Below are 27535 nucleotides of genomic sequence, written 5' to 3'. Positions count from 1 at the left end.
GGAAAAAAAGTTAAACTAATAGAAATAGTTCAAATGAATTTTTGACGTTTATAGGCATCAATGGCAGTGAATGAGTTAATAAGTGAAATGCTATGTAGTGAGTTAACTATTGAAGTCATGCGATTAATTACAATTAAAACATTTAATCGCCTGACGCCCCTAATTTTTAATAATATTTTCTTTTAAAAAAAAAAGTCTAGGTTTTCATACTCTTAACAAAAGTGGGGAACATTTTTTTTAACTAAGAAAAATAGTTCAAACGAATTTTTGACGTTTATAGGCGTCAATGGCAGTGAATGAGTTAGTAAATGAAATGCTATGTATGCCCACATTCATCAAACTATTAAGCCATGGGATGTTTGCTTCGTTTTTTTTTCTTTCTTTCTTTTTTTGGAGAGTGTTCTATCCAGCTCATCCCCCCCATCACATGGACATATGCTGATTGCACACGCGCAGATGAATAATGCATTTAGCGTTGCCGGTAACTGCGCATTAGCATAAAGAGCACGTCTGCGTGCAGGAAAGCTGACGCGACGCTAGTAAGAATAACAAGACACTGAGCGCCTGTCAGTGTCAACGCTGCACACGGGAGGGACGCAAGCCTTCTTGTTCCTGTTTTGTAACACTCGAAAGATGACGCAACAGCAATAGGACAATCCAACCCTGCTCCTACTTCAAAAGTGACACAGGCGTGGAGAAGCTTTTTCCTATCAGGGGTCGCATTTTCGTTTTCAAATATGATGCATCGATGGAACAAACGTTAACGGTCCTATCCTATGAGTATTTGTGGGTTTAATGTTTTTTTTAACAGTCGTGTGTGGTTTCATTTCCAACTTGGTCAAGTTTGTGAAGGCCCACATAGTTAGCGTCCTTTCACAACAAATCATGATGGTTGCATTATGGTTATGTTCCATCATAATGCAATAATACTTTGCGTCCATTGAATTGCTATTGATTCGAGACGTTGTAGTGAAAACGGGGAGGTGCAGTGAGAGGTCAGGTTTCACTTGTTAGGAATGTGCTACAATGGCAATTTGTCACGGTGCATTTTACACCACAACATTCAAGTTGCCGTCGTCATATTTGTTATTAAAAGTGGCAACATGATCATTCTTGTAAAGCGCAAACATTGCAGTAGTATTCGGGTTAATGGTTCAATTAGGCACCACGTTGCTTTATTTGTATGGGAATTATTAGTTACAAATGCTTTATGACTTGGACTTTGGGATTTGCATTCATATTCAGACTAATAATCATGCATATTTTGGGCGTGATAGACGGCAGATTTATTCAGCTGAATAAAATATGCAAAGTTATTTGTTTACATTACAACATAAGAAAATAATAATGACATTCCCCCTCTCCCTAAAAATTGGCAAAAAAATATATGAAGAAATTAATCTGGCAAGTTTTGCGGATTTTTCTTCCTGTTTTAAAGTTAAACGAATACGAAAGGACAAAGTACTTAGTTAAAATTTCTGCCTGTATTTCATATCTTTATTGTTATAAGCAATAAGGGACAAAAAATATTTTATTAATTATTTTAAATTATTTGGCCAATTAATCGGTTATTGGAATTTGATTCCATCAAATATTGAAAATTAACAAAGAAAGTATTTGATTCAATATATTTTCATTCAATAATATTTTTTGATTTTTGTTCATCTTTATTTTAGCAGGTAATTCAATTCAACCTTGCCAACCACAGAAAAGAAAAAAAATAAGTATAATAATTTGCTTTCCACCAATCATCATCTTCTTATAATATAACTCATGTCATATTTGGTTACGTTTTGTTCGTTTGTTGCTGCTGAAGCTCGTTGTCATAAGTGTAACATCCCAAATCAAATCTTGGTGCGAGCATGAGCAAACAAATTGCCACATTTGCATCTCATGTGAATATAAAGTACAACTGCGTGTATTTGTATACACCAGACAGCATATAACATCAGCCTCAGTATGATTTTTTTTTTCTCTCCCCCTTTGAAAGTCCCAAAATAAAACGACATGTGCACACTCCTCTTTAATCTTATTTATTATTCACCAGGAGCGGGTGAAGTGGGGTTCGGGGGTATAGAGCTGAATGGAGGGAGGAGACGTGTGTGTTTGGCTGAGGCTGATTAACACCAAAAAAAAAAAAAAAAAGGGGCAACCCCCAATCATGTGTGCAGCTCTTCCTTTCGCTCTTGTACAATGGAGTGGGAGCCAGACAAAGACATCGATGGAGGGGGTGGCAAAAGACCCCTCTTCCATATACTGTAGATTGATACACTTTGCATGCGGGTTCGTGTCCATAAAGTGACACAAATAAACACTACAGGGCACGTTTTCAATAAGCATAAATGAGAGATTTTGGACCAAAACTCTGCTGCCACATGAAAGGAGTGCGTGAGTGGACGACATTCAGGCGCCGAAAGTGGGAAAATGTCCCTCACGGGGAATGAGAAAGTGGGACACACACGGATGGTGTCAATCACAATCGCAAGCTCAGAGCCAAAACAGAACAGCTGTGCTACTTCGAACTGCGCCACGGACAACTCACTTTTTTTTTTTTTTTAGCACGTGTCACCATAAACTGCTGTATATGTAAGGTTATTCCGTTTTTAGTATTAATTGAAAACCTGAACTCGAGTAGATTTCGAGAAACCTGACAACAAAGCCACAGAAGCACAAACTCAGACGCGTGTACAAGACATGCTGGCGCGCACAGAGTGGCTGGTCGCAGGCTAATTCGCTTCGACGGTCAGGTGGAAATGGGATTCTGCTCGTGATGATATTACGAGCGCAGCGGATTACGCTGCGGAAGGACGCGCGCCGTGTTGTCAAACTCTGAGCAGCGTGTGCGTATTTGTGTCTGCGAGTTCACGCCGAGATGCTAAACGTGTCAACAAAACAGACGCGACAATGAGCTGCGGGATTTACACAAAAAAACGGATAGAGTAGAACCGCCAAAGACCAAAACAATCCGTCATTTGTGGCCAAACTGTTGCCATCTGAAAAGATTTGATTAACAATGACATGTACAACATTTTAACTGCCATCCCAGTATTGGCAGATGTAAATCCAAGCAATATGACTTCAATAAAACGCTGTTTTAATTTTTAGGACGATTGAGGAGGTGTAATAAACCAGCCGGTCTTAGCTCACTTGACATAAACATTCACGTGAGGAAGTTAACCTCTAAAGTTTTGCAAAATATTAAAACATAACACATATGCGGCGGTGCCTTAAGACACAAGTTTAAATTTGTCCCTTCAACATGCTCGCAATTCAAAACACTCAGATCTGAAAACATCTTTCTCCAATCAAATGAATGGAAATACCAATAATCTGTTCCAACCTCCCCCCCAAAAAAACATCATCACAACTTCTCAGCAGTAATATTAGGCTACGTTCACCTCGCAGGCAAATGCGCCCCAAATCAGATTTATTTATTTTTTTGCCCCAATGCAACCTATTCAATTAAGATTTTTTTTTTCAAATTGGACCTTTTTTGGGAAAGGATAAATACATGACTGTGAGCATTTACCTTGTCTGGATGCTAATGGTTAACGCATGCCTATGGTGTTTCTGATCACACGTTAGCATTCGAATTTAGCTAGTGGATCAAAGGCAAAGCCATGTGGTTGTTTTAAATAGGCAACTTTGTAATTCTCTTTGTTTTGTATTTAGTTTGGTAATAAACGTCGGGGTCTCTGTATCACCGAGGCTTACTAAACAGACAGTGACGGAAACAACCTCCTCGGTAGAAGCATGAGCTCGAGTGTGTGTATAACGCTTTTTGTGTACGAGAGAGGGCGATGTGAAAGAATGAGAGGGGAGGAAAGTGAGTCGCTCACTTTCCATCAGCGGTGATCAATATCAGCGTCTGACAGCGCAGCGCTCCGGCCTTTACCGTAAATCACGTACCATTATGATGGAGCCTCTCAACCACTCCCGCAACAAACATACTCTTACATACACACGCGTGCACGTCCGCCTGTAAACGCACCAGAAAATGACTCCCTAGTAGCTAAATAAGCACCGGCGTCGCGTATTTGACGCTAAAAGCAATCGCATTAACAAACGACTGACTTGACACTTTTTTTTTTTTTCTTGCGCACACGCAGCCATGTTGCTGGACCAGGAAGCAAGAGAAGATTTACAGCCGCATCTTAAGTGCAGACGGCAAGAACAACTCACTGATTGAGCTCCACGTCCAAGGTGAACTTCCTGCCAAAAGCCTCCACTTGAAAGCTGGCCTGGGCCACGTGGTTCACCTGAAAAAGGGACACGCAAGAAAAGGCGGGTGGGTTACGGCTATTAACATATTCATGCATCAGACAAATGGACACGGGTGGACGGCTGCAGGCTGTCGCCGGCGACGAAATGACTGCTTATTAGGACATCAATGTTCATTAAGACCTTCGACTCGTCTACTTTGCCGCTGGTGCTGAAAATTATGCAAATCTTAGAGTTTTTTCAACCATGTTGTACACAGGCACATGAGACAAACATGAGAAATCATAAAAAAAAAAGAAAAAAAAAAGGAATTTAAAATGTAGCTGCTATGCTTGCAAATTTTTTTGATGTAGGAGATCATTTGGATTTTAATAGTGCCTTTGGAAGGACGAAGGATGCTTAAAGTACACAGTACAGATCAACTTGACCCAACTTTGGGTTGTGCAACCCTAAGTTGGATCACATTGACCCAATTTGGTTTTGTATCAAAACAACACAAAGTTGGGTCAAATTGACCCAAATAGCGGGTCGGTCCAATTTTTGACCAAAATTGGGTTATTTTTGACCCACCAGTTTTAAGAGTGTACACCTTTCAATTGACCCAACTTTGGGCAACCCTAAATTGGGTCAAATTGACCCAAGTTTGTTTTGTATCAAAACAACAAAACAGGGTTGGTCCAATTTTTGAACAAAATTGTGTTATTTTTGGCCCCAGCATTTATAAGAATGTAGAGATATGCCGATTTGATCATGTGATCGGAAATCGGGGCCAATCACGTAATTATCAGCTGATCGGTATTGGGTGAAAAAAATATTATTTATTTGTTATTTTAAGAAAATTTAAAGGTCATAAAGTGACAAAATAATCATGCGAGACCAAGATATTTCCAGATGAACCAGAACAAGCTTAGTTTTAGAACTAAAGACAGCTAAGATGATTAGAATGCGCTTTTTTGCTTCTTAGTGCATTGGCGAGTTATCGGATCGTATTGTCATACTCAAAAATCAAGCAACTCTGACACAGGTTCAAAAATGTAACGTTCAACTAAATTCTGAAAACTGGCTTTACAACTGTATTGTCATTCTTTAAAAAAAAAAGAAAAAAAAAGACATCAAAATAACACGGACGTGCATTACTGTGGTTGCGTGAGTGCGATTGATTTGACCGGAGGTGGATTCTCATTCGTCTTGAGTGTTGGACACAGATGGTGTACGCGGCTTGATTCATTCATTTGCTCCACACCCCTCAGGGTCAACCAGAACCCACCAGCCGTCATTCCAGTGGTCCCTCCCCCTCCTTGCATGGCGCCGTGGGCTACCTTCATGACAACGCGGATGCTGCATGACCACAACTGGGGGGTGGGGGTGGGTTCTGTTTGATTTGGTGCCCCCTGAGCTCACCCAAGTGTGACCTTTAGAGCGCAAGCTCCCCAAGGAGAACAGCCTCTATTGTTTGTAAGCGTGTCTATTCTGCTCAATGCATATATGAGTGGGTAAAATGTATACTGTATATAATTTGGGAGGAAATGGCGTGAATTATATTCGGTTTAATCCACTAACTCTTCCCTCATTTATTTGTGAGTTACAGAAGAGATTACTTCTCACACTACCGTACACTGTACAAAAATAAATAAAATAAAAACGGACACACACAGCGGGCAAATACCCAGACAAGCTAGTTTCATTTGCGGGCTTTGTTTTTCCACCAAACAAGACTTTTTTGCTACTCCTCCGCTAGCGGTGTTGATGTTTGCGTCTGAGATTTAAAAATAGTCCAGAGAGTCTATAAATAGCATCCTGCCTGCGTGACATCCTTTCAAAACCACGGGACAGGTTTGTATTTAGACTTGTGGCGCTAAAAACAGCCAATAAGTGATCAAACTCTCTTCATGTGATGTCGCAGATGAGTGCCGATTCTCATGGAGCTTTCTGAACATCAAAAATCTATTTTCTGTTTTAATGGCATCATTGTGAAAATAGGGGGACAAAGTCCACATGACAGTTTTCTGCCTTTAGAGCTGTAATATGGGAGGCCTGTGTGTACAGGGTAATAATAATAATACATGGTATTTAACTCATTCACTGCCATTGACGGCTATAGACGTCCAAATTTCATTTGAACTATTTCTATTAATTTGACACTTTTTCCACTTTTGTTAAAAAAAAAAAAAAAAACAGTTTTATTGTACATTTAGAACAGATATAAAATTTGTGATTATTGAAGTCATGTGATTAATTACAATTGAAAATTGTAATCGCCTGACGCGATTAAAAAAAAGAAAAAAGGTCATTAAAAATTAGGGGCGTCAGGCGATACATTTTTTTTAATTGTAATTAATCGCCAACTTCACTAGTTAACTCACGATTAATCAAAAAATGTATATCTGTTCTAAATGCACAATTAAAAAATCTAGGTTTTCACACTCTTGTTAACAAAAGTAGGGAAAAAAAGTTAAACCAATAGAAATAGTTCAAATGAATTTTTGACGTCTAAAGCCGTCAATGGCAGTGAATGAGTTAAATGGCACATTTCTATTTGGCAGCTGGGTGCCGCTTTCTTGTCTGAGGTGTTAAAGAGACAAGACAAAGGGTTAACAACTGCGACCATCTGTAGCCCTCTACACTCTCTGAGCCCTGCACAAGCAAGCCCACACACACATTAAATGACACATGACGTGTTTGGATAATGCTAAGTGACATTTTGTTTGAGATGAAATCATCAGACATGCCGGCATCATTGAACTGAGTCGTAGTCACAGTCATCGGGATTGGTTATTATGAATGCGAACGCTATCATTACATGCTTTTCAAGTAGTTCTTGCTAAACCATGTTTTGTCTCTACAGCAATAGTCTTGATCCGGACCTTGATTTATTTATCTTTATTTTTTATGCACGTAGACCAATCATTAGATTGTTTTGAGTATTACAACTCTATTTTGGAGGATTTATTGTATTCTTAGTTTAAACCGCACACTTTTCAGACAGCTCTTCTATGCACGCAGTATACACAGACCAATCATGTGCTTTGTATGTTCTCACAGGTTACACGACTCGGACAGTCGAATGGTTTATTCAGCAGCTTTGCAAGCAGAGCGAGTAGGTGTGCGAGTCAGGCAAGCCGTGAGTTAAAGAAAGTCATGCAAGAGAACAGCGAAGGGGTGTCAAAGTTGTTCAGTGGTTAATATTAATTCAGATATATTTTGCCAGTAGTTTAAGAAATGGAAATGCTCAGTTACTTTTTTCTGTACTTACTTAAATCCCAATTTTGAGGCAATATTTGTATATTAGAAATGCTATATATTAGACCTTTCCAGTTCCGTATTTAAATCAACAACACAAAGGAATATTATAGAAATTTTTATATTTTTTATATATTTTTATTTTATTTTGACAGTCAGCAGGTGAGGAAAATGCACAACTTTTAAATGAATAGCCCTGACTGACAGTTTACGCTGTAGACTACAGGATGCCTGATTGTCCACGAGTTGTGACCCCTAGTGGAGAAGACGTGCAATAGCAACTTGTGGCATTTGTATGCATGGGGAAGTTGTAAAATTTAATTGATAAGGGCGGCTAATGCTTTTGTAATAAGACTTAACTAATGGTCAGCATAATCCTCCATCGTTTATAGCAACTATGCATATGAGGGAATAGAAATCCTGCATGATAATAATGTTTTATTGATGATGATGACGACGATTTTAATGTTTATGTTATTGTTTATAACGATCTAAATATGACAATGAAAATGCAGATGTGCGATTTTCCTGCAGGCACTTTTGAGCACTGTGTTGATATTTTTTTTCTCACGTGTTGGACTAGAGTGAGATGCAAACCAATAAACAAGAGCCACTTCCACCACCACCACCGAAGCGCGGCGTGTACCTGAGTGGATCCGGGGCTGGCCATGACGCGGGTACTGAGCTGATGGTGGCCGATCATGCTGTGGTTGTGTCTGCTGTAGAGCAGGCGGACAGGCACCGTGTCCTCCTCCTTCTTGCCCGCCCAGCCGCCTGCTTTACGAGGCGTCTTGGCGCTCAACGAAGCATCACCTGCACCGGGGAGGGAAGACCACCCATTTTATTATGGTCGAGGACAAAAAGATACATCCACCCCCGTATGAAAATGCCCATCGCTCTTATTTACCAATTCTGCGAAAACATGGAACCGCAACAAACTGAGGCAGAATATAAATAAATAACAGCGCGATATTTAAATCGTGATACCAGTACTAATATTATGATGGATTACCTTTAATGGAATGGGGGTTGCTCTGGTGACCGACGTGCATCAATCCACAGACGCACAAAAGGGAAATCCACCAAGGTGCGCTCAGCTTCATCATCATCTTCCTCCTCGCTACGGACGAGAACGTCAAAACAATGCGGTAATCCACGCGTGGGCTTCGCTAGGGGACGATGGAGCCGCGGCTGCTGGTGAGCTTCATGCAGTCCCTGTGATCGGAGGCCATCGGGGGTCCGGACGAGACTAAACGCCGAGCGCGTCTGAGCGCACCGAGACACGGCGGATGTTCAGCGTCGAGGAGGGGGGTGGGGGGGGGTCGAGGGGAGGGGCGGGGACGCAGGACAGGGGACACCTCCTTAAAACACATCAATATCCAGCGGATCGCTGCAGAAACGCCTCATGCATACACATGAGCAAGAGGGGCGGAGGCATGGAGGGGAGCTGCGGCCTTCCGACAAACATCGGAAGCGAAGCCCCATAACAAGCGTCGTTTCTCCGGCTCCTCTCCTCGTGACTCACGCAGTCGTCAGCTGCGACGCCATAAATCAGGATATTGGAGGCATTTTCCACATATAGTTTTATTAAGCATCACATAGCTTCTTTCCCAGACATGTTGTTTTATTTAGTATTTAGGGGGTGTTGTGTTCCATTTTCAGACATATTTATAATTCTGTTTTAATCAATACCTATCTTAATTACATGTTAAAGTATTTCCAAGTACGGAATACTGTACGAAGTTATGCAAGGCTGGTAATTTTTTCGTCAGTCTATTAACCTTTAATAATGAATCTTTTTTTTATTTTCTATTATAGGTCATACTCCAAGTGCTACATTTATGAAAACGCTAAAAGTGCTTTTGTGGGTTAAATATTTGTGATTTTTTATTTCCTCTGAGGTTTTGTTTTTAGAGTGGCATGGAATTCTTGCCCGCAGGGTAGAATCAGCAGCATTAAATTATCAGCGCCAACATTCCCTCCATATCTGTATCATGCAAATTGTCTCTGGTGCTTTGTAATTGTTCCCTTCTCGTCGTTAAATCTGCAGGAATTTCACATACAATTGTATCAGTGGAGCAAAAGAAGTGCCAGAGCTTTTGGAGATTTGTCACAAGTGTCATTCTGTTACATCCTCTTCACATATAGCATCCAGTTTCCATTTTTGGCGTTTATAATATCTGACTTTCCTTCTCACTGTGCCGGTTGGAGAGCAGCTCTGTGAAGAAAGATGCTCTCCATCAAGATCTGAGATGTTCTCACCGGCTTGCCTGGTTGGCCTCTTGCACCCGTCAGTCTCCTCTTGTTGATCTGTGACGACACTGGGGCTTCCCAAGTATGACTTACATTGTGGCTCCTGATGTCTGTGTGTGTCTGTAAGAGGTACTTGCGCATCAAAGTTGACCTGAGGAATTAATAGGGGGCTTTGGGCCACACTTTCACCACTAGAGGGGGCAGTTTCCTGTGCAGCTTTTTGAGGGGAGGATGCCGACAAATTGAGTCGGCACAGCCGTTTACGTGAGATAAGGCTTAGCTTTGACCTGTGTGAGACAGTCAGACTCGTCCTGCCATCGCTGGGAGGCTGAGGAGGAGTGCCTTGAAAAGAAAACATTTCCTTTGGGCAGTCAGTAGGTTGGTGCTGCTCCTCTTTAATAATCTCTGGGGCTTTGACATCAAGTCCCCCAAATGGTCCGATTTCAAGTTGAACAGACGAAACACTGCACTTGGGCCTGACAGGAACAAAAGAAATCAATTGAATTATTATTATTATTATTTTTTTAAGTGTCAATAGATTTAAACAGCTGCACACAGTATCAAATATACTGAAAACATTTAAGGAATACTACTACCTTTTAATAAAAGTGTTGAAACGGGTGAAGTTGCAGTGAAGGGGCGTTACCAGGTGGTTCAACACTTGGTAAGCATCGCTTTTGGAGAAAGCCTGGTGACGTTCACTTTGCAGGTGCTGTTTTAAATAAAGTATAATTTTATATTATCAATCCAGTTTAGCGGTTATGGTTAAAATATGGTTTATAGAATTAATGTAGGAGTATCGGTCGGATAGCGTTAAGGTTTGAGTAAGGGTTAAGGGTATAGTGCTTAGTAATAATTAAAGTTGATGCCCAGGGACCAAATGTATTATGTAATTTACACATTACGTTCTTAAGATAATCACGTATTAAGCAGTGAAAGTAGGAAATACTGCCAGGAAATGACAGATTCTATAACCATGATTTGCAAAATTATATTGAACTTCAAACTAACTCCACAGACAGTTCAGAGAGTTCTGAATATGACAGTATATCAAAAATGGGTTTGTTTCCGTATTTAAAGCGGAACATGCTGCAGGGAATACATTTCTTGGAAATCAGCATTACTCTAGGATAACAACAGTCAAATCGAAAAGCCACTCTGACCCAAACAAGGGTACGGTACTTGTGTTTTGGACAATGTTAGCAACTGAAATACATTCCATAAAACTTGTCAGAGTGAAAGTGAAAGTGAAAGTTAAAAAAAAGAGAGAAAGAGAGACTACTTTATAGCCCCTCCAGTCTAATCTTGGACGATCTGGTTTGATGCAGCATGGACACTTCATAATTTTTATGGAGTAAATTCCCATCTGAATACTTTCAAGGTAATCTCTATGTTCTTCATTCTTTAACTGTGGTACCAAAAATATTGTCCTTGTGTAAGTTAATACTTAATATTATGTTGTTCTCTTAATCAACAATGGTTAACTTATTTTTACACTTGTATCACAGTCATAACTGCCATCGTATTAATTATGGCATTTTTATTTATTTATTTGAACCGATATTGGAATATGATTGAGCCGAGTGGATCCAATGTTGATGCATATTAGACTTACTGTCATCAAGTTTCCATATTTGGCCATACAGCACTCACAGAAGCCGCCTCCTTTCTTGTCTTTGTTCTTCTTTTGACCAGCAGTTTGTCCTTCACAGGCCAAAAGTTTGCCACTTTTAGGGATAAATCACAAAAACTATTAGGGCTGGGTATTTCATCGATTTTACATTACAGTATTTGCACAATCAAATGTAAGAGCAAACAGAGAGGAGGCTAATCTACAAAAGTGCAGTTAGTGTTTCAACTTTGCGACTTTTGAGACCCCTCTGGTGACGTTATTTTTTTTTTTTTTAAAGGGCGAGTTACTTTAATTTCTGTTAAGAAACAGACAACATGAACGGAATTGTTTCTACATTCTTTTCCCATATCATAAAAAAAATAATAATTGTGGGGGAAAAACTGCTTCATAGCTCCATTTTAGCTATTATGAAATTAAAGTCAGAAATCTTTTTTTGTGTGTGTGGAAAACCCCCCCAGACTTTTCATAAAAGGGTCATATCGCCACACCAACTATATTTTTGTCAAACTCAATTTCAAACTACCGATTGCAGTAATGAAAAGAAATACAGGAGCTACAATGCTTACATAAAATGTTTAAGGTAAATGTGTTGTCCTTAAATTGTGTGTCCTCCTCATTTAATAACCCAAACAAGCCGCCATACCTGTTCCCTCGCTGTTTATCCCCAGCAGGGTCTTTACTGTCAACCAAGAAGGGACAATGAGGAGCAAGCGTCTTCAGGTCCAACTCAGGCATGCTTGTCATGTTGAGGTAGATCGGACGGTACTGTCTGAGGATGAAGTGTCAGCACTGTCAAAATATGCATTTGACAGGGCAATATTTACTTTAAATGGATGCAAGATTTTACTTTCTCTAACCTGCTTGAATCTTCAACCTTGATAAAAGGTTTACGGATCCGCCCTCCTGTGGAAAATAACTTATGAGTACCGGTACATATTTACACATGTCAAATGATAGCTCAAAACACAATAGCTGCTGCACAAGTCATTCACCTTTGGATTTCTGACAAGTGGGTTTTGCTGTTGATGCGGCTTTGACCTACAAAGAACAAGTCTTAAAATATTAAATGTATGGTATTATGAACTGTTGAACTGTGTGAACTTTTACACTTGCTTTGGCTGCAGTAGGGATCGGACACTGGCTTGTAATGGTCTTTTTTTTCTTCTCAATATACTCCAACACATCTACACATGCAGCACAAATCAACATTAGGTCATGCACAAAAGAAAGGCACATTATTCAATATTACCGTGGGAGCGGCAAAGTAAATGGCCCAAAAGTAGGACAATTTGAAATTCAACCAAAATTCTCATTTTAGGTCAATTCTAACGGTGAACTTAAAACATTGCAAATGTTTATAAATTCGAAGTTGTAAGCCAACCTGCATCATAAAAAAGTCACTTTCGAGGTTCCACCGCATAATTGAGACAACATATATATTTATATCTGTAATGTAAACACACCATCAATGTAGAATATTTTTACACCCCACTCCAGAGCCTTTGACAGAATCTTGCTGGTCTGCAAAATATCCTAAAAACAAAGATTCTATCAGCAAAATGAAGCACAAGACTCTATAAGAATGCTATTTAAATGCATAGAGACAACAAACCTTTTCTTTCACAGCTTTTTCTACTAAAGACCTCCCACGGCTTGTGACAAACTGTAAAGGGGAAAAAAAACAAAAGAGAAAAATTGGAGAAGCATGGCAAAGCAAGCTGAATTGAAGAATCAATTAATAAACACGATATTATCACTAATGAAGCAATCCAAACCAGCTCACCGAGTCCGCTTGACCTTGAGACCTGCTCTTGGTGTTGTCGCTACCGCAGGCCGGCTGGAGTGGATTCGAGTGTGGGCAAGGTGAACTCTGTCCAGATTGAGGGCTGGGAAGTGGGGAGTCTGCTCTCAAGCATTGCACGTATTTAGTTTCCCTTTTGTTGGATACAAGATACTTGATGTCTTTGCTGAAGAACTTGTCAATACTCTGGGACCACGACAAGGGAAAATATTCAAATGTTAGATGTCATTAATGGTCACTAGTGTTATTTTTATTTGTTGAGGGTATAAAAAGAGATGTTAATTTGAGACGTGACATTTATTCAAGTAGACATTAACACACATGCCGTCCTTGGTTTTTAACATATGACATTACGGGGTTACGAACGGTACAGGAGGTAAAACATAACGCATCCTTTGTAAACCGAAGATGCCCTGAATAGACACACAACTTAATTCATAGCAAAAATGTAACAATGGATGCTACAGGCAAAGTTATCTGTGATATTAAAAGTCCTATGAATGAAGCATAGTGAAAGAGAAGAGAAATCGTTAAATGTGCAATAAGATAAGTTTAAAAATATATATATGAATTATGCTACAATGCAGGAAAAGTCTTGATTATGGACCCACCCCTCCGAGGTCTTTTATATCTCTCTCCAACGACTCTGCTGTTCTGTTGGTCGGCAAGTCAAGATAGAAGACTTTCCCAGATAAAGGCTTGAGCAGTGCCAGACGGGACTTCGTTGACTTCACTGACGACTTCTTCTCACCACTTTTGCCAGCTTTACCTAAAAAGACAACAGTGGCAAGGTGAAGAGAGGTGAGCGTTCAAGTGACAAACCCACAGAACCTTGGTTAAAAAACAACACATAAATAAATAATTAAATGTTATTGACGTAATGTGACGAGCAATTATGTTACCATAAAAATAAATAAATAAATAAAATACCTTCCCAGTGAGCTCCAGTTGGTCTCTGTGTGCCTTGTGCCATCATTTTTATTCTCTTTCGGGAAACAAGTTCGCCCTCTGTACGTCGACATGCCCGTGCCGTAGTCTTCATTTGACAGCTGGTTGTGTTTGTACACAAAATGGCGAAATGTACAAACTAGCAGTATAAACATTCGTAGCGGTCTGTTCGACTATATTACATGCCGTACTTTTAACCACGCGACGGGGAAAAAATGTGCCTACCGTCGACGGTCTACGCGCGGTCGGGTAGATTCTGCATTTCGTACTTTTGGCGTAAATTTAATGACTCAGCTGCGCTATTTCAATATCGTATGTAGAGTGGCGCCTACCTTTGCCATTTGTAATTGTTTGGTTAATTAATTGTTGAGAAAGTTTGAACGTCGACGTTTGACTGCACTTCCATTTCCCGCTTTAACAATGTAATGGTACCGACGAGCAAGTTGCCATGTCGGAAAATTCAAAATCACTTTCAAACCACTCTGTTTTATCTTAACTTACGTATTCTTAGCGTATCGTTCTTGTGTTTCATTTCTTCTTTCAGATGAATTACGGTTGTATGATTAGTCCCCTATTTTAATGCGACGCCTCCAATGTAAAGAGTAACGTTGTGGGTTGATGCAAACAAACTCTGGCAACAGCCAACATCGGTATATTAGTGGTAGTATTCGAATGTGATGTTTCGACATTTTAAAAAGTTAAACATTTAAATATATTTATCAAAGACATAGCAACAGTTATTATCAGTATATGTATGAGTATGAGCACCACGTATGTAATTGTTCATCGAGTAAAAAGGTTAATTTTCAATTTCGCGAATGTGCGAGAGGGGAACCAATGTTATGAAACGTTTCATCATGTAATGTTGTGGAGTGACCAAACCAGTAAGGTTGAACACGTGTTCCGACTAAATCTCGTTTTTGGAACTTGTGCAACAGCCTTGCTTGCCACGAAGGGATGCTTATTTTAATGCAAATAAGGATTTGTTGATGTAAATGTGCTTTGGCAGGTAGGGACGTCTTTTTATTAGCTTCAGTTAGCCACAGAGTACTATCGCTACGCCTAAATAAATAAATATCATGACGGAGTTGGGTTTTGGGTCCATGGCGCTTTATGATTTTAAGTTCTATTAATTACATCTTCAATGTAATTTCCTGTATGTTCCAGGAAACATGAGCGATCAACGTACCTCGGCACCGGCCAAAGATAACGGCATTACTCCAATCCAACAGATGGTGGCGTCCTGCTCCGGAGCGTTGCTTACTTCTCTGTTTGGTGAGGCTGTCGTCATTTGAAGTTTGGGCCATTTAATCCATTAAAATGCAGTAATACAATGTATTGTCTTTGCTACCAATACATACTACTTTTTTTTTTAAACTTGAGACTCACTACATTGCATGACATTTAAATGACCTTTAACTTTGGGTTATGTGGACATTTGTGGTCTGTACATGGTTGCCACTTGCCACCATAATTAGAATAATGATGCATTTTATTACACTGGGTGGGGCAAAAAGTACACTTCTTAAATTACCTACATTCATTAAGTACATAACTACATTGGGCCCACTCTACACATGTAATTCACTATAATTGATGATAAAATAATAAAAAATTGAGGGGTCACTCACAGTGTGGACGCAGGCCTCCAGTTGTGTATCCCTGATGTAGAAAATGTATGTATGGATGTTACATTTACACTTGTTGTCCTTTCCCCAGTGACACCTTTAGATGTTGTGAAAATCAGACTTCAAGCACAGAAAAATCCTTTCCCTAAAGGTAAACTACATTTTTGCCAAACAATTGTTTTTGTTTTTTGTAACGCGTCACCATAATGTTTTTTTCTCTCCATGCTTAGGAAAATGCTTTGTCTACTGCAACGGCCTTATGGACCACATTTGTGTGTGTATGAATGGCAACAAGGCTTGGTATAAATCATCAGGACACTTCAATGGCACAGCGGTAAACACAAATCTCATTGTGACGCATTAATGTCATGATCGGATTGTAATCTTATTTGTTGCGACAGGACGCGTTCGTCAAGATCGTACGTAACGAAGGCGTCAGGTCCTTATGGAGCGGTCTTCCTCCAACCCTGTGAGCGCGAACATCGTCTTTTCTTCTCAGCCTCATGCACATCTCAGCCTATGAAACCGATTCATGTTTGTGCTGTTTTTTTCCGTCCGCTCCAGTGTAATGGCCGTGCCTGCGACAGTCATCTACTTCACTTGTTACGACCAGCTGCGTGCGCGATTGAAGGTCAAGATGGGCCAACACGAGCAATTCGCTCCTATGGTGTCGGGGGCTGTCGCTAGAGGTGTGATTTTACACTTTTATTGCTAATTATTGCTATTATAGTGATTTTAAGATAATTTTGTAATGTTTATCTACTGTAGTCCTGCTTCTCTGACATTTTTGTAATTTAACGCCCATATAGATTTTAACTCATTCACTGCCATTGACGGCTATAGACGTCAAAAATTTATTTGAACTATTTCTATTAGTTAACATTTTTTTCACTTTTGTTAACAAGAGTATGAAAACCTAGAAGAAAATTATTGTACATTTAGAACAGATATACAATTTTTGATTAATCGTGAGTTAACTGTTTAAGTCATGTGATTAATTACAATTACAAATTTTAATCTCCTGACGCCCCTAATTTTTAATAATCTTTTCTTTTAAAATAAAAGATAATTTAAAAACAATTCTAGGTTTTCATTACTCTAAAAAGTTAAAACTAATATAAATAGTTAAAAATGATTTTTTGACATTTATAGCCGTCAATGGCAGTGAATGAGTTAATCAGAATGCATCAAATTAAGAATTAGTAGTAAAAGCACTGCATTGGACTTTGCCATCCCGCGAATGCCTCTTCTATATCCGCCAGTGGGCGCGGCCTCCGTGATCAGCCCGATCGAACTTCTGCGCACCAAGCTGCAGTCAGAGAAGCTGTCGTACAGGCAGCTAAGAACCTGCGTGCGCACGGCCGTGCAGGCGGAAGGCTGGTTGTCGCTGTGGCGAGGCCTGGGGCCCACGCTGCTCCGGGACGTTCCCTTCTCCGCCATGTACTGGTATAACTACGAGCGTGGCAAGAAGTGGCTGTGTCAGCGCTACGGCACCGGGGAGCCCACCTTTGCCATGACCTTCGTGTCCGGCGCCACGTCCGGCACGGTGAGTGCGGTGGACGGGAACGTACGGATGAGGTTCACTCACTTGCAGTAGTCAATTATTAAATGATGTTTCATTTGGATATCTTCACGTGTTTTTTATCAGATTGCGTCCATCTTAACGTTGCCGTTTGATGTGGTCAAAACCAGAAGGCAGGTGGAACTCGGGGAGCTGCAAGCAATGAATTGTAAATATGGCCTCAATGTAACATTTCTCTTTTGAATCATTTCCCGATGTCACTCATTCGTTTGTTTCTGTCCACAGTATCGCACAAAACCTCCTCCACTATCACCGTGATGAAGAAGATTGTGACGCAGCACGGCGTTCAAGGCTTGTTTGCAGGTTTGCGTCATCACGTCAACGTTTTGTCATTCACAATATCGTTTTCTTACCCGCTCGTCTCCTGGCCAGGTTTCCTCCCTCGGGTGAGCAAAGTGGCGCCGGCATGCGCCATCATGATCAGCAGCTACGAGCTGGGGAAAGATTTTTTCCGCAAATACAACCACGATCGCGTACTTGGACATGTGCACACCAGTAACACCTGAAATGTGATGAGCCGACACGCTCCAACACCGGGCTTTAAAAAAAACAGAGCTGAGAAATTATTAAAAGTATATTATAGTATTTATGATTTATTATTCCATGATGACACAAACCTGTTTGCACAATGTGAAATATAGTGAATCCCTGCTATTCGTCTACGAATGGGACCAAGCCTTGCTGAGGGATTACTAATTTCGCGTAGATGCTAAAAGATGGTGGCAAAACATTTAAAATGGAGAGGATCATAAAGCATCAACACCATGCTTCTTGCATGTACATGTCATGATTGGTAATCAAACGACTGCAATCAGTAGTTGAATTATTCAACACCAACAAACCACTTTCACATGAGCAATAGAATAGAATAGAAATAGGAAAAATGCTTTCCGGCTCCTTTTTGACTGTGCCACATGGTGCATTCAAGGACCGCCAACAAAACAGGGCATCTCAAAAGCAGAAGAAATGATACTGCCGATGAGTTAAACTTAACACCAAGATTCCACCAGATGTCACCAAATTGTTACTTTTATTGCTGTGGCCAAAGCACAAAAACAGCAAACACGTGTTTTTGAATAGCAAATTACTGAGGTTATCTTAAATAAAATTGCGTGTCCAACTGTGAATAAGCAGGGGTTCACTGAATATTAAAGTCCACTTATGAATACTTGTAAAATGTATTTTATAAAAAAAAAAGAAATTACATTATGCCTGTTGTTTTGTCGATGGGTGGGTTTTTGACTACATTTAGTATTATTGAATCCAAATATGTTTTTTAAAAGTTTTTTTTTTTTGGATGGGAAAATGCGCGACTGTTGAGATGCAGTGTTTTACCGAGTGAGCAGAATCTTTTGCCAATGAGCACAAGTTGTCATTTCCTGTAGCTAATGCTATTATTTGACTTCTTTCGACACAGAACGAGACTAAACAGCACCTCTGTTGTTTTCACTCAGCTGCTTCAAGACGTGTCTAATCTATCAAAAATCAATGCAACCCCAGTTATTGTGCCAATTCACTACAGAGGCGATGGTTGATTTAACAAGTAGGTTACCTCTGATTGTGCAAAATTTTGTACTTTTACATCCAGTGAATATGTGTGCAAGATGTTGATAAAAATGTTTTAACCATGAAATGTGCCCAAATCAGATTTTTTTCCCCCCAAAATAAAGTTTATTCAAAATGAAGGATAAAAAGCCATAAAACATTCGTATGTGTGCAAATGAACGATGCCATAAACTAAAAGCAAACAGTTGAGTTGAGCGACGCAGCCCGAAGGCCCGACTTTCCCAGTCATCACAAGCCCAAGTCAAAAACGGCATTGCAATCTAAATAATTAAAGGGAACACGCCTATTAAACGGAGGGCGGATTATCAATCATAATGGTCATGACCTGAGAACAAAATACAGCATTGTGCACGATACTGAAAACAAAGGCACAGAAACACCTGAGAACAAAAAATGTAAAAAACTGATACGGTAACAATACATGAGAAAAGTGCACATAACGACGATCCTCCAAGAACAATTAGTAGCAACGAAGAGACCAACTCTTCCAATGTTGGCACGTGAAATACGTCTTTTTCAAAAGCATTCAAGTTATAAATTACATCATGTCAGAGAGTGCTTCGCCGGAGCAAGCTCATTCCCGCAGCATGCTAAAAACACGTCGTTGCAGGCACGCTAACAACGTACATCTCAACAAAGAGCAACGTAAATAGTATGCTGGTTAAATTGTGACCTGGGGTCTTATGTGGGGGTAAAGCCCGGGCTGCTGACCTCTGCGGCGGGACTGGCCAGACACTCGTTGGACCTCAGACTGGCCAGAGACCTGAAACTGTTGACGGACGTGAGAGAGCCGCACAGACCTCGCAGGGACGGCGTCTGCTCTTTTCCTGCATGGCAAAAAAGAAAGTCAAGCACCGGTGATCGGGCCACTTCTGATTGGCATTGCAACACAAAAAAGGCTAGAATCGGATTGAACCAAAACAAATTCTTAAAGTAGTTGAGTACTTCTGATAGCATTTAGTCTAGCATAGAAGGCCTTGGCTAGCGAAGGTTACTCGTTTACCTTGCCGGGGCCAGTGTGGTTTGACCTCAAGCGTTAGCGCGTGTGACGGTTCGAGGGACATCTGTGATAGGCTCATGTCCGTAGGCAGATTGTGAAGGCTCTTCCTGCGCGACAAACAAGATTGCACAATGCCTGCAAGTCACGGAGGAAATTCAATCAAGTGACAACGGCAAACGTTTATCAACGGCGATCTCTTTTCTCTGCTTTGAGCAATATCGGTTGGCGCTTGACGGTAGCAGACGACAAGGAAAGCGAGTTGAAGAGTACTGACAAAAAAATATTATTCTTAAATGGTTTAGATGAGATTAGGTGAGGGTGGAAGAAATTTCCATTTCTGTGATTTTCCTTTTCTTTTTTTTTAAATTGGCAAATTGTTTGTACAGTGAAGGGACCAACCTTGCCCTGAATAGTACAAATCAAGTGATTTGACGACCACCCAAAAGGGCTGTTATTGCCTAAGGATGCCAGAAAATGGCGGCAAATCACTTTTTTTCTATTTGGCAGATGGCCTGACTCGGTTGAAGCTTTTTCCATCAGTTCAACGCAACTGCTTGGCACCAAGATACCATCAGATGGTGCCAAAGCAAAACCAAAACATAGTTTAGCTTTTCAGCACATAATGGGGATAGGTTAAAAAAAATATATATCTAAAAATGGGCAAATGCTGAACCGTGGGGGGTTTACTGTTCACATTATTTAATTTTAGCATCCGGTTGCTAATTTCTCTCATTATTATTTATTATGGATAAATAAATACAAGCTGAGTATTGTTATTTAAAACAATAATAATACATTTTACATTGCTTCCCATGAGAACATTTCTTCTGAAACTACTTAGAAGTCAAGCAGCTTTTGAATGTTCCACTGTATTAAACAAAAAGCCCTTGACATACTCCTCCCACTGTCCGGGGCTCTTCCTGTACAGCAGCGTGTCCAAGGCAACGGCGTTGGCGTCCAAAGCGTCAGGAGAAGGCCACTGATTGGTCAGGTGGGCCGTCAGCTCCTGTCGCGACCGCAAGTCGTTGTTCTTCAACACTGTCCTGAACACGAGACACAAATCATTCACCAAAGGAGTTTGGATTTGATTGACACTGTGAACATGTTGTTCCATCCATCATGCCATATTTAGAGCCGTTCCTAATATTTTGCCCTCTCATGGAGCTAAATAATGCAACCATAATTAGACACTCCTCATGACGACTTTAAATCACCGTCTCCAAACGAATGTGTCGTCATTATTCTTAAATTGAGTGGGTTAAGCCTCATCAGCCTTTGACTTGCACACATCCACCCTTGAGCCCTATTACATTTCAATAAATGCGACTTCATTTGCATTTAATCATAGTGAGAGCGCCGCTTCGGCTCCACGAGTCGTGACACGTCTTCAATTAAGAGATTAAGGCGCGTACATTGAATTAGTTGTCGCACAAGAGAACTAAAGGCTTTTTTGAATGCAACTCAGCAGCGTACTAAATGGCGGACGCCGCGCATGACCGCCAAGCCGCCCTTGCCTCCACAAACTCACAGTTGATCCTGCAGTTCCAAAATGATGAACTCCAGCTGCTCCTTCTCCAGCGAGTGTGACAGGTGCGTGTCCATCAGGCTCTGGTCAAGAGCTTGGTGGTGCGACGACGCCTCCGCCAGCTGCGCCTCGCGCAGACGCACCAACTCCTCCAGGTAAGCCTGACATGAAAAGCAAGACATAAGTAATTAATTACTTGCTAAAGAAAATGCAGATGAAGGGGACTCTTTTTTTTTTTTTTGTGGTACTAAATTGGACCAGTGAATAGTCAGGGATGATTCGTGCTTATGTCATCTGGGTGCCAATAATTTAGAAATCATCATTTAGACAAAAGTAGTGCTCTGTAGCCTCTTGGTACCAAGGAACTGTGTTTAAGTAAGTTGTGATTCATTTAGACCAGGGGTCTGCAACCTGCGGCTCTGGAGCCTCTTTAGTCCCTTTCCTGTGGCTCCCTTTGGATCTCTAAAAAATAAATTAGTAGACATTAATATTTTTTTATTTTTGGGATAAAATATTCTCGAAATTAATTAATGATTTAGATTTTTAAAAATCAATTAAACCTAAAAAAAATGTCAGTGTCCATGACACATTTTTGTTGTCGGAAAAAAGTAAGACGAAAAGTAAATTAAAAAGTTGTAACAATTACATAAAAATGTCAAAAAAGTGATTATAAATGTCCAAAAAGGAAGAAGAAAGCAGAAAATGTACCATAATTGCCAAAAATGTCAGAGAATTTAAAAAAATTTAAGGCAGAAAACATTCATAAAAGCACACATAAAATGCCCCCCCAAAAAGAAATCCCAAAAATATCCACAAAATTGCCAAAAATTTCAGAAAATTGCTAGCAAAAAAGGCAGAAAAAAATAGCCATAAAATTTTTAAAAAAGCAAGGAGAAGAAAATTTTACCACAAAACAAAGTCAGAAAGTTTTTTTTTTTTAAAAGGCAGAAAAGAAAACATTTGAAAAGTAACTACAAAATGTCCAAAACCAAAAGAAGAAATTCCGAAAACTACCATAAAATGTGCAGAAAATTGCTCAAAATGTCAGAAAATTGCAAGCAAAATGGGCAGAATTTTTTTTCAAAAAATAGCCATTAAATGTCCAAAAAAGGAAGAAGAGAAGCAGAAATTGACCATAATATGGCCATAAAATTGCCACAAATCTCAAATCTGACAGAAAAGCAGAAAAGTCTAAAAATATCTGAAAAATTAAGTATAAAAAATTACAACAACAAAAAAGAATGCGAACAACAGAGGACGAAAGGTAAAATAAAATGAATCTCTATGTATTGGATGCTGCATATTTTCTGTTAGCTGATAGTGCAACACTAATTAGCTCTTGGGCCCTTAGTATATAAGACCAGTGGTTCTCGAGTCGCCCTATCCAGCCTGTTTTCCATGTTTCCCTCCTGCAGCACAGCTGAATCTAATGATCAGCTTATCAGCAAGCTTTGCAGAAGCCTGAAAACGATCCTGATCGTGAATGAGGTGCGTTAGTGGAGAGAAACATGGAAAACAGGCTGGATAGGGCTCTCGAGGACCGAACTTGAGCACCCCTGCACGACACACTTGCACCCGCCGACGGGAACGCGCAACCGAGGGGCACAAAGGCGGAAGCGCAAGAATTGGGACGCGGCCGACACGTCGCAAACAGGAAACCCAAACAAAGCTGATGTGTGAAAACCAGGAAGTCGGAAGCCCCGCCTCCTCCGAGGCATATACCCCATTAGACTAACACGAACGCACTGCTTCGTTCATCACAAAGTTCAAATGTTTTGCGTCTCCAGACAATTTTTTGGGGCCTAATATGGTCTCTTTTGACAGGAAAGGATGCTGACCCCTGATTTAGACAAAAGTAGTGCTTTAACGCAAATTTAAACCCTTTCGAGGGGCTCACAATTCTTAAAAACTGCTACTTTGCACTCATTCCGCTTGTGTATTTTTCTTATCTATGCTCAGGCGCACCTTCTGCTCCAGCGCCAAGCGATATTTCTGCTCAAAGCGCTTGCACTTGCTGACCAGGTTGCTCTGCTCGGTGAAGATGGAGGCGGCCGTGGCCACCTTGTCCGGGGTGCTTTGCTCGCTGCCGCTGCTGCCCAGGGTGCGCATCTCCTCCTCGTCGCTGCTGATGCTGTCGCCGCTGCAATGAGGGGGAGCGACACCCGCGGCCCGGTCAGCGCACATCTGGCAACACGGCGCGCCTCGGCTGACTCGCGTACCTCTGAGTGAACTTCAGGTACGGCGTGTAGTCGATGACGGAAGGGCCGCTGACGTCTAGACCCTCGCCCTTCAGACAGAAGCTATGGAGATGAGACAGGATGATGGGGGAGGGTTCGGTAGGTGTTAAGACAACAGGTCGAGCGACCTTACTAACTAATTTGTCCCTCTGACCTCACCTATGGGACAACGTCAGTACCTGAAGTCGATGGTGTTGAGTCCAATGAGCGTGTCGGCCAGAAGCCCCGCCTCCTCTCCCAGCATGATGGCCCCGTCCTCATAAAACCTCCTGCAGTCGGGTTTACTCACATTATTGCTCCTCTTTGCAACACCAATTGTGCACATCATTAGGTACACTCGCACAATTGAATGAGATCCAACACAAGAGATAAATTATATTTCTATAATGATGATAGTCGCGTCAAACTGTATTTAAATTCAACAGTGTGACGTAAATGCCTTTTTTGACAATATTAATATTTGGCTCGATTGTGCAGGGTTAGCTAATGCAGTGCAAAAAAAGTCACACACTCAAACCTGGTCGTTCTTATGTCCCTCAAAGCGGATGAGATGTACTCAGACAGTCTCTTCTCCATTAGAACCACTCGGATCCAAGCTCGACCCTATTGACAGGAGGTGATTATTTTATTATTGCCATTTGCTTTGGAACGTTTTTCCAATATGGAGAGAAAAATTGGAAAAATACATCTGAAAACCGCAAATAGGTGAATTGATGAACAGTAAAGTGCGTATATGAAGGGGATTACGCTATTTTATTGTAATACTCCTTGGGAAGTTTCCACTTGCTGACTCAGATTTATTTCTCATGTGATGACCACTTTGGACAGAAGTCAGCTGTTGTGTGGTCAGTCTCGAGGCTTTAAATCAATCATAGTTCCCCCTTTTTGCTTTTTAAGACTTCCCCGTAGAATTTCCATTTTCATGTCACTGATATAACAAGTCTGTTAAAAAGTGAAGAATCTGCTGACATGTGCAATTAGCCTATACATTTAGCTAAGTATTGTTTTAAACGACAATATTTTTGTACTGGAATGTGGAGATTGTAGATATTTTTAAAGTAGCCGCCTTACATAATTCACAACGTCAACTCCCCAAAATTCTTGACAATAATATGTTCTATGCAGCCCAACTAGTCTAAATATGGCATTCTGGTTAATATTGCGTTAGTGGAATATGAGTTAAGGGGCAAAATCCAGCAGTTTTTTATCAATATCAGAAGGCGGCCATTTTGCCACTTGCTGCCGAGTGAAAATGACATCGCAGTTGCTCGGGTCTCAGGTAACAACCAATCACAGCTCAGCTCAGCTTCAGAAAACAGATGAGCTATGATTGATCGTTGCGTGAGCCCTAAGTAACTGTGATGTCATCTCCAGTCAACTGCAAGCGGCAAAATGGCCGCCCCCTGAGATGGATAAAAACGGCTGCATTTTGTGGCATAATTTATATTCCCAAAATATAATATTAATCCGAATTTTAGACCAGTGAGGTCACATATAACATATTATTGTCAAGAAATATTTAAGGTTGCCTTCCCCTTTAACAATCATTTGCAATGTGAAGTCCCGAAACCGCATGCATGAGGTCTAACTCCGCAGTGTTAGCAAACCAGCATTGCAGCTATTGTTTTGTTTTGTCGGCTCAAACTGGGCCGTGTTCTTTAGCCAAGCGTTCCTGGCTGACCTCTCCATTTGCTTCTTTAGAGTGGATAACGCAAAGTGGGCTAAAAATGCCCGATGATGGACCCTTTTGGGCTCAAAATGGAGTCTCACCTTAGCTTTGGATGACCGCACATTCTCCATACTCTCAATGCTTCGAATGCAATTGTGAGGGACTTTACTGCTGGCGACTTTGACAAAATCCCAGAAACTCCGGGAACTCTCGTAGCCAAACCACGTTGTCTGACCTGAGACAAGAACAATGTTTGTAGAAATGTGTTTACATTTTTGTCAAATTTTTTTTTTTTTTTAACCTTTCAGTCGATGGTTGAGGATATGCTCTAGGATGGACACAAAGTTGACCAACTCTGCAGATGAGTCATCCATGCTCTCGAAACAAGAGTGGTCCAGGAGAGTTTTCACTGAAAACCTGGAAATAAAGAGATTTGGGGATGGAGATTGAGACTTTGAAATTGTGATTGTCATTGCCCATAGGTGTGAATATAAGCAAGAATGTTAATACTGTATGTCCCCTGCGATTGACTGGCCGTAAGGGGGGTACTCTATGGTTTCTAAGTCAGATGGGACAGGCTCTAGCTCACCTGCAACCCCAATGAGGACAAGCACTACAGAAAATGGATGGAAGGTGGCTTTTGTCTCAATAACCCAGCTGGCGTCTTTCCGCCCCAGTTGCAATAAGCCGACTCTGTCTAATCAGATTGTACCTAATTTGGAAGGATGGAGATTTAATGGACTCGGCTGCATTGTGTGTGTGTGTGTGTGTGTGTGTGTGTGTGTGTGTGTGTGTGTGTGTGTGTGTGTGTGTGTGTGTGTGTGTGTGTACCCAACTTGTTTGTAGACCTTTTACATCAACCAAATGATCTGACTTCCCCGCCTCCGTTGCCTAGCAGCAGTGTTTGCAATGCACAAAAACACACTCACGAACGTCATCTCGTTTCCACTAAGATCGCCAGCATGAAAGTAAAAAATCGTAAGCGCCTACTTGCGTATAATATTATGCAGTTTCCTTTAACATGTATATTGTTGGGTAGGCACGAGGCAGATTCGGAGTTTCAGACCCAGTTCTTCTGACTGTGAGGCAGACGTGCTAACACTATGCCACATGCTGAGGGGATACTGTACATGTATACCAAGTTTATTAAAGTTCACAAAAACTAGCGAAAAAACTAAAAACTAAAACATTTTCGTTCACGGAATTATGTTTTTATTGAATATAACTGAAACTACATTTTACTTTAATAAAAGTAATATAAAAACAAAAAACTAAAATAAAGCATTTTAGAAATACATTTAAAAAAACAACGCTCTGTAAAAATGCCAAACCTAAATTAAAAATCATTAGAGAAAATCCCAAACTATTAAAACCTGATATACAACACAAAGCTTTTTTTATTTGAGTGAAAACTATCAAATTTATAGCTATTGCTTGAATTATTATTATTTATTTTTTTCTGATTTAAATTAACATTTGCTTACACTAGTGTCACTCTCGAGTCTGTGACTGTCAGATGACTTATAAAAAGGGTGAATAGTTGTGCTTTTTTAAATTCTACTTTTAACATTTGCAGTCACAAATGTAACTCCAAACACTCCCATTCCACATCCCAAGTTCGCCAGTCGATCCCAATGCATTTTTAGACAACCTATGGCAAGGAGGCCTGGACAACGCCGAATCGAACCGTGACCCACAGTACTGTGAGGCTAACCACTAATCAACATGCCTTCAAAAGAGATTATTTCAATTAAAAAACAACGCAGTGAATGGGAGAGCTGCCACAGTGAAAATTTGAATTTCCATACCTATGACTAATGGAGCTTGAATCTAAAGTCGTGTTTAAAGACATCACAGGGTGTGACGGTAGAGGCAGGTCAGGTGTGACGCTCAGGTGCTGTTTTGATTGCAACATGATGAAGATGGTGATGATGATGATGATGATGATGATGAAGAGGAGCAGGAGGAGATTGATCATGATGGGTAGTGTATTTACCGGCATACGGTGAGCAGGTTCCTTCTCTCCACCGCCGCGCTCCTGCCCGCTGCCCGCTTGCGACTGACGTACAGCCCCGCGCCAAGGGACGCCATCTCCCGCACGAGGCCAGCCTGCCAGCCGGAGGCGGTGCTCACGACATGCAGCGGTCAGCTACAGCTACTCTGCTTGCCGACGTCACAGTGCATAGATGAGAGGGGGCTCGAACCGGAAGAAGTATCAAGTTACACTCCGGG

The 27535-nt window shown here is 40.8% G+C and overlaps 4 protein-coding genes across 6 annotated transcripts in view; 1 reads left to right on the top strand and 3 right to left on the bottom strand.

Annotated features, from left to right (window-relative positions):
• adam22 (ADAM metallopeptidase domain 22) overlaps positions 1-8764 on the bottom strand; it is a 50906-nt gene extending 42142 nt beyond the window's left edge. For all 3 annotated transcript variants that reach the window (XM_086077549.1, XM_086077547.1, XM_086077548.1), the window contains exons 1-3: positions 8474-8764; positions 8108-8274; positions 4183-4259 (exon numbers count right to left, since the gene is read on the bottom strand). In XM_086077549.1, coding sequence (XP_085933675.1) covers positions 4183-4259; positions 8108-8274; positions 8474-8570 — 341 coding nt within the window. In that variant the 5' untranslated portion in view covers positions 8571-8764. The remainder of the gene's footprint in view (positions 1-4182; positions 4260-8107; positions 8275-8473) is intronic.
• Positions 8765-8790: 26 nt separating this feature from the next.
• On the bottom strand, positions 8791-14761 carry dbf4 (DBF4-CDC7 kinase regulatory subunit). The gene is given in 15 exon segments (XM_086077550.1): positions 8791-9558; positions 9561-9589; positions 9591-10190; positions 10311-10426; positions 11330-11441; positions 11991-12116; positions 12205-12250; positions 12340-12385; positions 12461-12531; positions 12811-12880; positions 12960-13010; positions 13131-13334; positions 13760-13917; positions 14079-14127; positions 14129-14761. Coding segments are annotated over 15 exon segments (1860 nt in total). The 5' UTR covers positions 14252-14761; the 3' UTR covers positions 8791-9499.
• Positions 14762-15263: 502 nt separating this feature from the next.
• slc25a40 (solute carrier family 25 member 40) lies at positions 15264-18939 on the top strand. Its single transcript, XM_086077558.1, has 9 exons — positions 15264-15371; positions 15816-15875; positions 15955-16058; positions 16126-16193; positions 16289-16413; positions 16987-17270; positions 17373-17454; positions 17532-17609; positions 17679-18939. The coding sequence occupies exons 1-9, from the start codon at positions 15269-15271 to the stop codon at positions 17810-17812; spliced, it is 1038 nt and encodes a 345-aa protein (XP_085933684.1). The 5' UTR covers positions 15264-15268; the 3' UTR covers positions 17813-18939.
• Positions 17937-27535, bottom strand: rundc3b (RUN domain containing 3b). The gene is made up of 11 exons (XM_086077551.1): positions 27300-27535; positions 25605-25720; positions 25405-25538; positions 24152-24237; positions 23814-23903; positions 23617-23697; positions 23363-23537; positions 21401-21558; positions 20769-20915; positions 19876-19979; positions 17937-19699 (listed from the first exon to the last, which is right to left on the bottom strand). Exons 1-11 carry the CDS (start codon positions 27392-27394, stop codon positions 19554-19556), a joined length of 1332 nt encoding a protein of 443 aa, XP_085933677.1. The 5' UTR covers positions 27395-27535; the 3' UTR covers positions 17937-19553.

This window comes from Leptonotus elevatus, chromosome 6, assembly GCF_054856555.1.
Source record: "Leptonotus elevatus isolate MCC_2025b chromosome 6, RoL_Lele_1.0, whole genome shotgun sequence".
NCBI classification, from domain to species: domain Eukaryota; kingdom Metazoa; phylum Chordata; class Actinopteri; order Syngnathiformes; family Syngnathidae; genus Leptonotus; species Leptonotus elevatus.
Note: the sequence above shows the minus strand (reverse complement) of the source record. Positions and strands in the feature narration are given on the sequence as shown.